This window comes from Hyperolius riggenbachi, chromosome 4 (genome assembly GCF_040937935.1).
Source record: "Hyperolius riggenbachi isolate aHypRig1 chromosome 4, aHypRig1.pri, whole genome shotgun sequence".
In the NCBI taxonomy this organism is placed as follows: Eukaryota; Metazoa; Chordata; class Amphibia; order Anura; family Hyperoliidae; genus Hyperolius; species Hyperolius riggenbachi.
Window position 1 is genome coordinate 59,036,298 of NC_090649.1, and position 15,373 is coordinate 59,051,670.

The 15,373-nt window shown below is 48.1% G+C and overlaps 1 protein-coding gene across 3 annotated transcripts in view; it reads left to right on the forward strand.

Moving 5' to 3' along the window:
- Positions 1-15,373, forward strand: part of EPHX2 (epoxide hydrolase 2) — a 147,062-nt gene that overhangs the window by 44,396 nt on the left and 87,293 nt on the right. For 2 of the 3 annotated variants that reach the window (XM_068280105.1, XM_068280107.1), the window contains 3 exons: positions 5,044-5,234; positions 6,772-6,894; positions 8,299-8,367. In XM_068280105.1, coding sequence (XP_068136206.1) covers positions 5,044-5,234; positions 6,772-6,894; positions 8,299-8,367 — 383 coding nt within the window. The remainder of the gene's footprint in view (positions 1-5,043; positions 5,235-6,771; positions 6,895-8,298; positions 8,368-15,373) is intronic. The other variant, XM_068280106.1, reaches the window with a different exon arrangement.

Genomic DNA, 15,373 nt, shown 5'->3' on the forward strand with positions numbered 1-15,373 from the left:
TACATCACAGAGGAGCTCACTGCCTCTGCTGCTGCTGTTTCCACGTATGGTTTGACTGTAGGCCACTGAGCAGGGCAGTGTTTGTCTTAGATTAGAAACAGGCACGATAGGTACTCTTTGCTGGGGATGGTTCGTCTGGAATGTGGACTGTGGGCATATTTAATTCTCCTTTCCATTGTGCACCTCCCCCGCCAATGGTAAATTGATATAAGCTGCTTGTGTTTTGACTTATACCTCTACATTCTTTCCCATCGCCCCCTGACATTGCATAGATCAGTCTGGTGCTGTGGAGTCCTGTGGATGTGGGATTTTTCTGTAGGTGCATAAGGCTGATGAACCGTTATTATTGGCTCTGCTGTGTTCTGTCTCGTAGCACACTGCTGTATGCAATGCAGTGCTGTCAGCACAGCAATGCAGGTGCCCAGGGGCATAGCAATAGCCATAGTAGCCATAGCTACTGCTATGGGGCCCTGGAGCAGAGGGAGCCCAGGTAGTACTTGATGTATTCACTATTAAAGGGAACCTTAACTGTAAAAGAAAAAAAAAATGAGTTTTACTTACCTGGGGCATCTACCAGCCCCCTGCAGCCATCCTGTGCCCTCGCAGTCACTCATGGCTCCTCCGGTCCCCTGCCGCCAGCTAGTTTCGTTTTTGCCGACTGGGAGTCGGCCGGCCACCATGCGTACGTTTTTACGCATCCCTGCTGATGCAGGAAGCTATTGTAGACATCAACAAGTACATTTTACGTGTTATGGGTGTAATACGTAAAATTTTACGCATTACACCCGTAACGCGTAAAAATTTACTTGTTGATGTCTGCAATAGCTTCCTGCACTAGTGGGAATGCGTAAAAACGTACGCATGGTGGCCGGCCGACTCCCAGTCGGCAAAAGCGAAACTAGCTGGCAGCGGGGGACCAGAGGAGCCGTGAGTGACTGCGAGGGCACAGGATGGCTGCAGGGGGCTGGTAGATGCCCCAGGTAAGTAAAACTCTTTTTTTTTTCTTTTACAGTTAAGGTTCCCTTTAATTTTCCTTTGCTTCTCCACCCTCTGACTTTTTCTCTTAGCCTAAGCACTATACTCTGTGTACATTGCATGGAAATGTAAATTGGCTATAAACTCATATCCATAGGGTAGGGGCAGGTGGCATTGCTCAAGAGTGCCTAGTTCTGAGGGCCCCATGAAAATGTTGCAATGTTGCAATGTAGCAGCACGGTGGCGTAGTGGATAGCACTCTCGCTTGTAGCGCTGGGTCCCTGGTTCAGATCCTAGCCAGGGCACTCTCTGCACCCAGTTTGTGTGTTCTCCCCACGTCTGTGTGGGTTTCCTCCGGGCAGGGCTGTGGAGTCAGAGTCTTAGCAATTTTGGGTGCCTGGAGTCGGTGGTTTCATAAACCGAGGAGTCAGGAGTCGGATCATTTTGGTACCAAATCCACAGCCCTGGTAAGTAAGACGTCGGAGCCATTTTGGGTACCTGGAGTTGGAGTCGGAGTTGGTGGTTTCATAAGTCGGAGTTGGAGTCGCCTGTTTCCTAGCACATCCCAAAACATAATTAAAGGAATACTATCGATTGAAGCATACATTAACACAAGTACTAGGAGCAGTTTCCTTCTTCACACAGCTCTGCCTCTCTGCTGTAAATTCCTTGGTCAGTTTTTAGATAAAAACTGACTGCTCTTTAAGGGCTAGACCATGTCCCTGCGCAGGGGGGTTGCTATAAGCTCATCAATGTATAGTTTAATTATCCCATTGCTGAAACAATCTTATTCAGATGGTGGTAAGGTGTTAAAGGGGAACTTATTTAAGAGGTACACGGAGGCTGCCATACTGATTTCCTTTTAATCAATACCAGTTGCCTGGCAGCCCTGCTGGTCTATTTCTCTGCAGTAGTATCTGAATAACACCAGAAACAAGCATGCAGCTAGTCTTATCAGATCTGACTTTAGGCTATTTTCCCACCAGGACGTTGCGTTTTAGGGGACGTTATGGTCGCATAACGTGCCCCTAACGCAACGCCTGGTGCTCTTGGATGTGGACGTCAGAGTGAGCCGCGTTGTGCTGCTCACTCTGGCGTCCGTGATGCGTACTCTTGGACGCATGCGGCATCACGTGGTCCCGCCAGCCAATCTCCGCACAGAGCGGCCGCTCCAGGAAGTAAACCCTGCACGTCACATCGTGCAGTGAACATTAATTAACCATGTAAAACAGTCTAACACGGCTTAGCCGCTTATAACGTACAGCACGCAGCACTTTAACTTGACGTGCTGCGTTACAGTGTAACGCAACGTGGGCACTGTGAACAGCCCATTGACTTTACATTGCTGTGCGGTGGGCTGCATTACAGGCTGCACTAACGTGCGCCTGTAACGTCTCACTGTGAAAGCAGCCTTAAAGTCTGAAACACCTGATCTGCTGCATGCTTGTTCAGGGGCTATGGCTAATAGTACCAGAGGCAGAGGATCACCAGGGCTGCCAGGCAACTGGTATTGCTTAAAAGGAAATAAACATGGCAGCTTCCATATACCTCTCTCTTCAGTTCCCCTTTAACCTTCCTGGCGGTAAGCCCGAGCTGAGCTCGGGCCATGCCGCGCAGGAAGATATCTCAGCCCCTGGTGGGGCGATTTGCCCCATTTAAAGTGTTGTACGCGCAGCTAGCACTTCGCTAGCCGCGCGTACAGCTTGATCGCCGCTGCTCTGCGGCGATCGCCCGCACGCAGCGGCGGAAGAGGGCCCCCCCACCAGAGCCCTGCGCTGCCCGGACCAATGAGTTCCAGGCAGCGCTATGGGCTGGATCAGAGGCGTCTGACGTCCATGACGTCATTCCGATCGTCGCCATGGCGACAGGAGAAGCCAAACAGGGGAACGTGTTATGTACGCGTCCCCCTGTTTGCTATTGATGTCGGCGACGATCGCACTAGAGGGACACATGTGCCCTCTAGTGGTGTTTCATGTAGCTACCACTCTGGTAGCTTTACTGAATCAAAAACAAAAAAACAAAGGAGGGGGAATAGTAATTAACACCACCGGGACTTGTGCAGAAGCAGCATCAGCCGGCGCCCATTTCAAATGTATGCATGAACCGCGGTCAGTGGGCAGGCTGGCAGCCACATGTAGTCTGCTCGCTATCTGCACACTATTCCTAGCCCACATGAGTTAAATCAAAAGCACTGAGCGGTGCATGGGCTTAAAATTGCAAGCTGCATCTACCAGTGAGAGCTGTGCTTCCTGTGTAAGCTGCTGTCTTATTACTGAGGCTATTACTTATCATCTGTGACTTGCTTGTGCATGGCTGCAATTATTGACCGAATTAAGGCTCAATACTACAGTATACTTTATGTGCTTGAGTATATTAACTTCTAATATAGCATACTACTTTTCCTGATCCCATGGAGTTTACTGTAAAGGGATTCTACTGTATACAGTATGTCATTATGGTTTCTCTTTAAGTTTAAGCACAATAACACTTTAAAGAGGAACTTTAGCGAAAAGAGGAAAAAAATAAATCAATACATTGCAAAGTAAAAAACAAAAGAGAAATCAAGAAATGATTGATATGCGTAATTTGTGTAATTTGTTCATGTTCTTTGATCCACAATCAGCCTGCCTATAATCATCTCTACTACTGGCAGACATGAAAAAAACAGACAGCACCAACTGCCATTATCTATATTTTATCACACCCCCAAACAAAAGGCTAAAACGTGGTTATATATATATATATATATATACACATATGTACAGAGGGGGACAGGGATGCTCAAATTCGGATTCGGAAGATACCCGGATAGTTGCAATCCGGATATCTCCCAGTAATGCTGTGCGGGCTGGGCGGGGGGGGGGTCAAGCTTACCTCTCTGACGTCTTCTTTGCTCGTCCCTCGGCGCCTCCCATGATGCGGTCCACGCGCATCACGTGACTACAAACGCTTCCTCCTTCAACCCGGAAGGAGGAAGTGTTTGTAGTCACGTGACCGCCGCGTGGACCGCATCATGGGAGGCGCCGAGGGACGAGCGAAGAAGACGTCAGAGAGGTAAGCTTGACCCCCCCGCCCAGCCCGCACAGCATTACTGGGAGATATCCGGATTGCAACTATCCGGGTATCTTCCGAATCCGAATTTGAGCATCCCTAGAGGGGGATACTGGATGTTTTGCAGTTAGAAACAGCCGTTATTTCCCACAATGCAACAAGGTTAAAAGACAGAAAACTGTCAGGACCATGGTCCTGACATCACACTGTGGGAGGGGTTTCACCACAATATCAGCCATACAGAGCCCCCTGATGATCTGTTTGAGAAAAGGAATGGATTTCTCATGGGAAAGGGGGGTTATCAGCTACTGACTGGGATGAAGTTCAATTCTTGGTTACAGTTTTTCCTTAAAGGACTTCCAAGGCAAAAATCGGTAAAAAAAAAAAAAACCTATTGTGCATTAACATCCTTAGGGGACACCATCCGCCCCCCCCCCCCCCGGTCCATTCCGCTGCGTCTCTTTTATAAAGCCATGGCTCCTGTGGGGTCCCGACCCCATTCCTCGGGTCGCCTTCACCTGCCCCAAGCAACATGGCCGCCGGATCCTGCCGCGCATCTCTGACCTCGTTCCTGGCGGTCTTGCGTGCTTTACGTCCACGAGACCGCCGGGAACGAGGTCAGATATGGAGGCGGACTCAGAGCCGCGCTTGCGACTATGAGAACAGAGCAGCCGCGACAGCACCCGGCGGCTATGTTGATTGGAGCAGGTGAAGCCGACCCGAGGAATCGGGTTTGGACCCCACAGGAGCCATGGCTTATAAAAGAGACGCGGCCGAATGGACCGGGGGGCGCGGATGGCGTCCCCTAAGGATGTTAATGCACAATATGTATTTAACTTTTTTACTGATTTTCGCCTCATAAGTCCTTTAAGTATTTTTGAAAAGGTTTTTATGCCACTCAAATAGAGTGGATGTTGCCTGGGGCTTTGCATAAAATATTTTCTTGATGTTTTATGTGCACAGAATGGTTTGCATGCACAATGTATGTGCAGTCATCATCCTCTTCACTCATTACAGGGTTCAAGACATGCGTACTGACCAACAACTGGTTGGATGACAGTCCGAGCCGGCACCAAACCGCCGACATGCTCAGCATGCTGCGCCAACACTTCGACATGGTGATCGAGTCCTGCCGGGTGGGGATGAGGAAACCGGAGACTCGTATCTATGAGTATGCACTAAAGGCCATGCAAGCCCAGCCTAATGAGGTGAGAGGTCATTACTGCCAGTAGGGAAGGCCATGGGGGGGGGGGCGACCCAGAGGAATCTGGCAAGAGCCCAGTCATTAGAGCACAGTGTAATATGTCATCCCCTTATTAAAGAGGAACTCCAGTGAAAATAATGTAATAAAAAAGTGCTTCATTTTTACAATAATTATGTATAAATGATTTAGTCAGTGTTTGCCCATTGTAAAAGCTTTCCTCTCCCTGATTTACATTCTGAAATTTATCACATGGTGACAGTTTTACTGCTGGCAGGTGATGTCAGTGGAAGTAGCTGCTGCTTGCTTTTTTGGCAGTTGGAAACAGCTGTAAACAGCTATTTCCCATAATGCAACAAGGTTCACAGGCAGAAACCTGCCAGGACCATGTTCCTCATAGTTTCCTGTGGGAGGGTTTCACCACAATATCAGCCATACAGAGCCCCGATGATCCATTTGTGAAAAGGAATAGATTTCTCATGTAAAAAGGGGGTTATCAGCTACTGATTGGGTTGAAGTTAAATTCTTGGTCATGTTTTCTCTTTAAAGTGGGATACAACACTGACATAACATTCAATAAAAATGTGTTTTCCTACTTTTCATTACCCATACAGTTATCATATTTGCTTTTGTGTACAAATAATATTGTCTGTCTACAAATTACAAATCCCCATAGTACAGTTTATCTGCTCTGAAAGCTGCCATTGCATTTTATTGCATAGCTGCTGTATTTATATATTAAAATCTATCTCGTGGTCACTTCTCAGCTCGTTCTGCTTCTCAGCTCATTACAGCTCAGTTCAGGTACCCTTTAAAGCTCCATACACACGCTAGATGAAACTCGCTTAGACAGTTGATAATGACTTCCTCTGCCAAGAAACCAGCGGGTGTAGAGCAGCCACCAACCGTCTTGACCAGCATCACTTAAAGAAAACCTGTATTAAGAAAAATGTCCCCTGGGGGTTCTTACCTTGGGAGGGCGGAAGCCTCTGGATCCTAACAAGGCTTCCCTCATCCTACTCCATCCCTACGTTAGCCTGCCCGGGTCCCACAAAGTGCGGCAGGGTAAATATTTACCTTCCGCGATCCTGCGCATTTAGCTTGCCAGTATCCAGCGCACTACCCAATCTTCCTTCGGGGTTACGGCAAAAATAGCCGAACCCAGTCGATCCACTCCACTGCGCAGACGTGAGTCATTTTGCGCCTGCACCGTAGAGCGGATACAATCGGGCTCGGCTATTTCCGCCTAGCCCAAACGAAGAACCGCTACTCCGCCTGCGCTGGATCCCGGAGAGGTAAATACATCTAGCCTTGTCAAGCTTGTCGGGGGAGGATTCAGGGGAACCAGCACTGGATTCCCCGCAGCTACAGGGATGGGGGAAGCCTCATTGGGACCCTGAGGCTTCCCCCTCCTGAGGTAAGTACCCCCTAGGGGACTTTTCTTTTTATACAGAGTCTCTTTAACGCATGTTTTCATGGAGCCAGTTCATACCTTGTCACCTCAGCGTGCAGTGACTCATTATTGAGCTGCTCTGTCTTTGCAGACCATCTTCCTTGATGATATTGGTGCAAACCTGAAGCCAGCCCGAGAACTGGGCATCTCCACAGTGCTGGTCAGAGACACAGAGAAAGCCTTGAAAGAGCTGCAAGACTTATCAGGAGTTCAGGTAAGCATGCTGGGAATGACCATGTGCTCTGCTCTATAATTCAGGTAAGCATGCTGGGAATGACCATGTGCTCTGCTCTATAATTCAGGTAAGCATGCTGGGGATGACCATGTGCTCTGCTCTAGAGTTCAGGTAAGCATGCTGGGAGTGGCCATGTGCTCTCCTCTAGCACCGAAACCAGCCATACTCATTGTCAGTGCATTTGTGTCACAGCCAATCAAATTCTTTCATTTTCTACTCTGCAATGTAAGAAAGAAAGATGACTTGAAAGCAGTTGCTCCCCTGACCCTATAGAACTCAAAACAGACCCAGGAATGGGTGTTTTTTCTGTTCTTCATTCCGCCGGAATACCGTGTTACAGCGGTGACACGCATAGCATCCACGGACTTCTGGGAAGGTTAACCCCCCCCATCCCACGGGTCACAGGTGGGGTAATTTATCTTAATTAGAATTGCGAATTTGAGTAGATCACTATTTGGAAGCCCATCCCTGGTGCCAGGTGGCCCATGATGCCAAGTGAGGCAGGTTTAAATCCTCAGGCGGCAATGGGCCCTGATTGAGAGAGCCGGCTCTTTGCTGCGAACGGCAAGAGCCGGTGCTCAGTTTAAAAAGAGCCAATGCCTGTGAGTCACTCACCACTGCGCTCTGCTCTGTAATAAAGGGCGCTGAGGCATGCCGGGAGATGTAGTCCTCCTCCTGTAGCTTGTAGGAGTGTATGGGGCGGAGCAGAGCAGCAGCCAGAGGGGTTGCCCCACTCAGAGAAGCAGACTGGAGTTGTCATGGAGACGGGGCGGGGCTTTTTTTACGTATCTGAGTGGCTTCTAATGATATTAAATGAAGAGCCGTTTGAGAGCCATAGGAGCCTGCTCTTTAATGGGAGCCAAGCCAAAAGAGCCGTTTCTCTTAAAAGAGCCGGAATTCCCATCACTAGTGCAGATCAGCCTGTCACAGCAGTGCGACCCGGCTGCTGTGCAGGGAAACAGTATAGAGGTTCCCATGGTAACGTGCTATACAGGAAGTAAGTACTTCCTGTATATTGCACTGAAGGGAACCGCTATTGTGTTTCCCTGCACAGCAGCCGGGTCGCGCTGCTGTGACAGGCCGATCTGCACATCGGAAGTCTTCTTCCACAGAGGAGAGGGGCCGGGGAGGAACATAGAGGAAGCTGCCGCCAGTAGTAACAGAGCGGCAGCCACGGGGAGGGAGGGGGGAGCGGGCAGGCACTGGGGGCTACTATACTGGGGACAACTATACTAGCTACCTATACTGGGGGGAGGGAGGTGGGGCATCCTTACAAGTTTGCCTCAGAAGACAAAAAGTCTAGAACTGGCCCTGTGGCTAACAGGGTACAATATTCTACTGCTACTTGTATAAAATTTACATTTGACTTGTGCATTATTGCAGTTTCAGGAGGAAGTCCTGCCACTTGAAGCTGACCCAAACACTGTCCCTCATGGCTTTGTGACAATAAAGGTAAGAGACTGTCCTGCACTTAATGTGTTTCAAAGAGGACAGACTACAGTGCTACAGAATATGTAGAGTCAGTCAGAAAAACATGCAGTAGAATGTGGCATATGGGATGGTAGGAGGGGCCAAGAGGTATCACAGTGATTCACCTGGCCAGCAGTGAAGTTACCGACATGTAAAGCACAGATTTGTGACAATGATGAAATAATTTGCGCATGAACACTGTAAAAATAAGTAAACTTGCTCGTATAAAGATGGCCACTAACGATGCAATTTACAGAACAACCGAATGATTCTTCACATAAACGATAGGAAATGATCGTTTGGGACGACTAATGGCCAAAAATCTCCTAACCAATCAGATTGACAGGATCAATCTGAGTCGTTCGTCACAGGGAAGCAGGGATTTGTGACATTTGTTCCTGCAGAGCGTGTGCTGGCAGAAGCAATGTCTGCAGCGTTCCTGCTCTGCTTCCCTACTGCTACGAACGACTCCGGCTGCACTGCGTGTTCCCCCAGCTGACAGAAGTCAATAGGAGGTGGGAAGGGGGAGGAGCCAGAGCCTTTACAGAAGAACGTACTCCGGAGCTGCCAGGATTGACTCCAGAGCCGGCAGGATTCGTTACATTTCGCACATTGGCCACAGTGAGATGGCCACTTCTAGTTTTGCCCGGCCAGAACCCGTAGTGACCAGACTTCCACTTCTGACCGTAACATATTACAGTATGTATCTGTTGGCTTCTTATGAGTTTAGGTTCTATCAAACTGTGCTGTATTTTTATTTTTCTTTGCTCTGCTCTTTGGGTCTTTCCCATGCCAGTTATTTGTTTTAGTGAACTTCTATATCTCTGTAAGGGACTTACCTCCGGGATCCAGCGACGCGGCTGTCTCTATCGAGAGCAGGTCGCGTCCTGGCACTTCCACATCAGCACCGCTCTCGCGTGTGTCTCGCAACCCCTGCATCCCTAGCAACGGGGGCGGGAGCACGCAGTCAGAGAAAGAGAAGGGACGGACACATCGGCTTAGGCCTCCGTCCTATGCTGCTAGTAGATGCAGACGCTAGTGTCAGCTGACATACCTAGTCAGCTGACACTTAGGCAGGCTTATATAACTTTGTGTCAGCTGATCTGTTAGTCAGCTGACACACAGGCAGGGCTGCTACTGTGTGATTGGTTGCTGTGTTTGTGGCCGGCCACTGATTGGATGCTTGCCTGTATTTAAAGCTCGCTGTGACATTTGATAGCTTTGGCTGTGTGCTTGTGCTGGGTGTGATTACTTCTATTGGATTATCTGTGTATCGACCTTTTGCCTGGAAACCTGACCACTCTCTGTCTGCTGCCTGTAACGACCCTCTGCCTGGAACCTGACCACTCTCTGTCTGCCGCCTGTACCGACCCTCTGCCTGGAACCTGACCACTCTCTGTCTGCCGCCTGTACCGACCCTCTGCCTGGAACCTGACCACTCTCTGTCTGCCGCCTGTATTGACCCTCTGCCTGGAACCTGACCACTCTCTTTCTGCCGCCTGTATTGACCCTCTGCCTGGAACCTGACCACTCTCTGTCTGCTGCCTGTAACGACCCTCTGCCTGGAACCTGACCACTCTCTGTCTGCTGTCTGTAACGACCCTCTGCCTGGAACCTGACCACTCTCTGTCTGCCGCCTGCATTGACCTTGGATTGTCTGACCCTGATTTTTCCTGCTCCTAGTGTACCTTGATACTTCTGATTTAACGTGTATGACCTTGGCTTGTTCCTGGACTTTTGCTACCTCCTGTTCTGGTGAGTTACAACATTCACTCTACGTTCAGCTCCTATACCTTGCACCTACAAGGCCTGGGTGTAACAGAAGTCGGGCAGGTGTTGCTCCTCACCTCCCATTTAAGCGGGGACACGCCACATAGGGTGAAGAAGGTGGTGGTAGATTGGGGCATAGGAGCTGAGCTGTGAGCTGATAACTTGCCAAGCCTGACAATCTTTTTTTCACTTTTCAAACTCCTGTCACACACAATCTCACGTGCTATATGCCGGTAGCCACGTGGGGGGGGATGCACTGCGGAAGCGGAAGATGTATGGGCACCTTTGTCACTAGTGGCGGGTGACAGCGAATAGGTAAAGGGGGCACATTTACATTAAGGGGGCAGCAAGGGAGGCAGTGTCACAAGGCAGATGTCTGCCATGCTGAAATCAATCAGGACCGGTCTGTGGTGTATGGGCAGCCAACAGATCTCTCTATTACCAGATTCCATCACTTGGTTAATCTGCCCTTACATCTCTAGATGTATTGGCACCTTAATAGTTCTAGCCATGGATCCTAAACAAGCATGCAGATCAAGTGTTTCTGACTAAAGTCTGTTTCTGATCCAGATACTAGGGAAGCTAGAAAGACCAGCAGAACTGCCAGGCAACTGGTATTATTTAAAAGGCATTATATATGGCAGCCTGCATATCCCTCTCACCTCCAGTTCCATTTAATGTACTCATATACTGCTCAATATTTCCCATCAATTCCCTGAAGATTCAGGCACTCTGAACAAATCTGCTAGGTATCGAAGCCCCAACATGCCTGTCCGATCAATAATTTGATTTTGTCTGAAAATCAATCAAATTGATGGATCGCAGTGGGTCTGGAGCGGCAATACATCGACAGCACATAACTTTTTACTGCATTGAGCAGAGCAATGTTACAGTTTGATAAATTTTCAATAAATGTAATCTGAATTAAATATCTACAGGCAGTGTGTGGAGGAAATAGATCTCAAAAACTTACAGATTATTATTATTTTTAATTATTAACCATTTCGGGTCCGGCCGCCTAACCCCCCTTAAGGACCACGCATTTTGCGGTGGGGGGGGGGGGGATGCGCACGTTTAGGGGGGTCAGGCAGTGTCCCCCCATGGTGGCAGGTGTCCCCCTTTCGCCAGCAGCCATTACTCACCTTCCAGGCTCCAGAGCCGCATTAGCCCCCTCTTCTCCGGCCGGCATCTCTGCTCCTAATGCCGCTCAATTCGGGGTCGCGGCTTGATGACGCCATCATGCCGGGACCCGGAACCGAGCTGCATTAGGAGCGGAGATGCCGGCCAGAGCAGAGTGGGGCGCTGATCGTCACTGGAACGGCAGGGAGGTGAGCGGATCCTCTTCTTTTCCCCCCTGCCGCCGCCGCCGCTGTCAAAGTGATTACTACGATCCGCCAGCGATCGTAGTGATCACGTGATCAGCAGCCATACGTGATGGCTGCTGATCACTGAGGGAGATGTCAGCTATCATATGACAGCTTAATCTCCCCCTCCGGGTGCGCACGATCGCGTCGGGAGCGGAAACGGTGGGCCTGCATAGATTCTACGCCGTATCAGGCTAGAACAGCCACAAGTGCGGTGTAGGATCTAGTGCAGGTGGTCCGGAAAAGGTTAATATAGCACCAACATCTTATGTACATAGTGCAAAACAAATATTGGGGAACATAATATACTTAAGAAGTTCTGTACAGTCCTGACATCCAGTAATACCAGTACAAATACATACTTAAAGGAACTCTATCGAACCAAGTGTTCTAAAAAGACAACGTACAAATAATGTCTAAGTAGCTGTGTAAGCATTTTCCTACTTTTCATGTTAAATATCAGAGGCAAAAGCTTTTATACATTGTGCGTAGGATTTAGCTCTATTGGGACAAATCATTCTCAAAATGGGTGTCTGCTTCAATGCACAGCCAGTATTAGGGTTTTTTGCATATCAAACTACAGAGTATTTTTCTCTGAAAGCAAAAAAAAAAAGTATGAAAAGCTGTGTTGTCACAGACAGTTATAAATATTTATAACAAGTTACATTTCCTCCGCTCTCTCCAGATAATTCAGTCAGAGATACAGGACACAGGACTTTCTCTCACACACACAGGATTAACAGATGCACTGTGAGGGAATTCCCCCTCCCCTCATGACTCACTCTGCTGTCAGTTTAGAGCAGATTTCTGTCAGTTTAGAAAGGAATTAGATACAGTAAAAAAAAAAAAAAAAGAAAAAAAAAAAGATAAGCAAGTGAATTGTATACATCATTATTTACCAGCACTTCAGGAACTCTCTCAACCCCAGGTTAAAAAAATCAGGTGTTCCTTTAATGTGTGGATTGAGATATCACTAAAATTGGTAACGTTCATATGGTAAATTACAGAAACTTAAAATATAATAGGTGGAGGTCCCTGCCCTTGCGAGCTTACAATCTAGAGCAGGGATGCCCATTGGGTAGATCGCGAAGGACTTCATGGTAGATCACAACTACACTTTATTTCTCATTCTGCATATAGAATTGTGCTCCTAAAATTGTACATAGAAAGATAATTTCGACTTGCTAATTTGTAAAAAAGCTCACAAGCCGAAAAAGTGTGGGCACCTCTGCTCTAGAGTGTAGTGGGGTGGAAACAATAGGGAAGGAAACCAGGGCTGTGGAGTTGAGAAGTCAGAGCAAGTTTGAGTACCTGGACTCGGAGTTGGAGTCGGAGTCGGTGGTTTCATAAACTGAGGAGTCGGAAGATATTTGTACCGACTCCACAGTCCTGAAGAAAACACAGGGGATGGGGCAGTGAACTTCCAATACAGATTAAAAGTTAATTGTCTTCCCCCTCAAATTGGCCCTGGACTACGAAGGACATTTGAGTAAGGTAGGGATTCGATTGTGAACCCCTCTGAGGGACAGTTAGGGACAAGATATATATATATATATATATATATATATATATATATCTGTATATATCTGTATACTTTGTACAGCGCTGTATAAATACTGTCTGCACTCCAGGTAAGTATACCGTCTCAGGTTTCCTTTAAGGAGACACTGAAGAGACACTTCTTAAGTCCTCTTCAGCATTAAATTCTAAGCTGATTCGCCGCATTCCCGCGGCAGAACAACTAGATTTATAGCAAGGAAATAGACCTGCAAAGTTCCTGTGCTTGCAGATCCTCCTTCCGGGTAGAGGCAGAGATGTACTCAGTATTCTCCTCTCCAGTCAATCTCTGCTGATCTTCACCTCTCCCCGCCCCTCTCAGTCTTCTTTCACTGAGAGGGACGGAGATTGTCAGGAGAGGAGGCGGAGCTACTGCACAAAGCTCTGCCTCCCCGGGCAGCAAAATCTGCGACCTGCAAAGTCGTGGAACTTTGCAGGTCTATTTCTCTGTCTGCTATGAATCAAACGTTCTGCCACGGGAATGCGGCAAATCCACTTAGAATTTAATGCGGAAGACGACTTAAGAAGAAAATAAGGTAAAAAAAGAGACTTCAGTATCTCTTTAAGAAACAGACAGAATCTTTGTGATCACGATGCCGTGATGGTGTTATCGGTGAGATGAGACGGAGGAGAGAGTATTTAAGGTAAGATGTTCGCGTAGCTGACAGGCCTGATTTCTCGGTGCGTGGCGCCCGTCACTGTGAGTCTCTACTCATTCCACCTCGTAATGGAAATGTTCCGCTCATCTCCTGCCTGTGCTCGCCATTCTGCACAGCGATGCTGATAACACCGCGCTGCTGATACGCGATGGCGGATCAGGAGTGACTTCTATACACAGCACAAACATGCTGAGCTGCGAATGCATGCTACAAGCTAACGTCGTGAGATTTCCCATTTCAGTTGATTTTACTTAAAGAGACTGTAATAAAAAGTGCCCCCGGGGGTTACTTTCCTCGGGAGGGGGAAGCCTCTGGATCCTATCGAGGCTTCCCCGTCCTCCGTCCCAGGGTGGTCTCGCTGGGCCCCTCCGAAGCCACAGCCGACAATATGTCAGGCTGTGTCGGAGACGCAGTAGCGCCTGCAATATTTAACTTCCCCGGCTCCAGCGCAGGCGCAGTAGCGGCTCTCGGATCGGGATCAGGTGGAAATAGCCGATCCCAGTCGGGTCCGCTCTACTGCGCAGGCGACTTGCTCTGGACCCAGGGAAGGTAAATATTGACAGGGGCGCCGTTTGGAGCGGCCTAGAGAGACCACCATGGGACAGAGGAGTACCAGAGAAGGCTTCCCCCTGTCGAGGTGACAACCCCCCAGGGGCACTTTTTTCTGTTACAGGGTTTCTTTAAAGAAAACCTGTACTGAAAATAAAAGTCAAAATAAGCATACACAAGTCATACTTACCTTCCATGTAGTCTACTCCTCAGTGTCTTTCTCCTGTCGCGCGTCCTATTTGTTCACTGTGATCAAGGGAATTTTCCGTCCTCCATTTTGAAAATAGCCATTACCCCATAACAGCTTTCTGGTCAGCACACAGTTAAACTGTAACATCGCCCACTTGAGCCATAGGGAAACATGGACATTACCTGGTACATCCGTTTTCCTCTCAGCTATAACTGACAGCAACTGATATTTTACTGACAGCAACTGATATATTTCAGATCTGACAAAATGTTGTCAGAACTGGAAGGGATTATTGTCAGAAGAAAATGGTGAGCTTCTGAGAGGAACTGATGGCAAGGCAACTATGTAATGTTCATTTGAAGTTACCTCATGTGTTTATTTTAAATATTTTTACTCAGTACAGGTTCTCTTTAAAGGACACCAACACCTGAGGTTAGAGCAACAGAGGCTGCCATATTTATTTACTTTTAAACAATACCAATTGCCTGGCTGTCCTCACCTTTTTAAAAGCGCTAGTGTAATAAAACCCTATGGGCCCGTTCTTACTTGGGCGACTTGCGCTAATCGCTGCAAATCGCCCAAAATTGCGAAACGCAAACGCGTCGCCTGCACCATTTTCAGGCAATTTCCCGGCGATCGCGTTTCAGGTCTATAGAAGCGCTAAACACAATCGCGGAAAAATCACCACAGTGTTCACTGACTTTTCCATGTGAAATCGCAGAAAAATCACTCCTGCAAAACGCCAGCAAAAAATCGCAAGTGTGAATGGATCCTCAAACTAGGTTTCCCACTATATACTACTAGAGTCGTGCTTCAAAGAGGAACTGTAACCAAGGATTGAGCTTCATCCCAATCAGTAGCTGATACTCCCTTTCTCATAAGAAATCTTTACTTTTTCT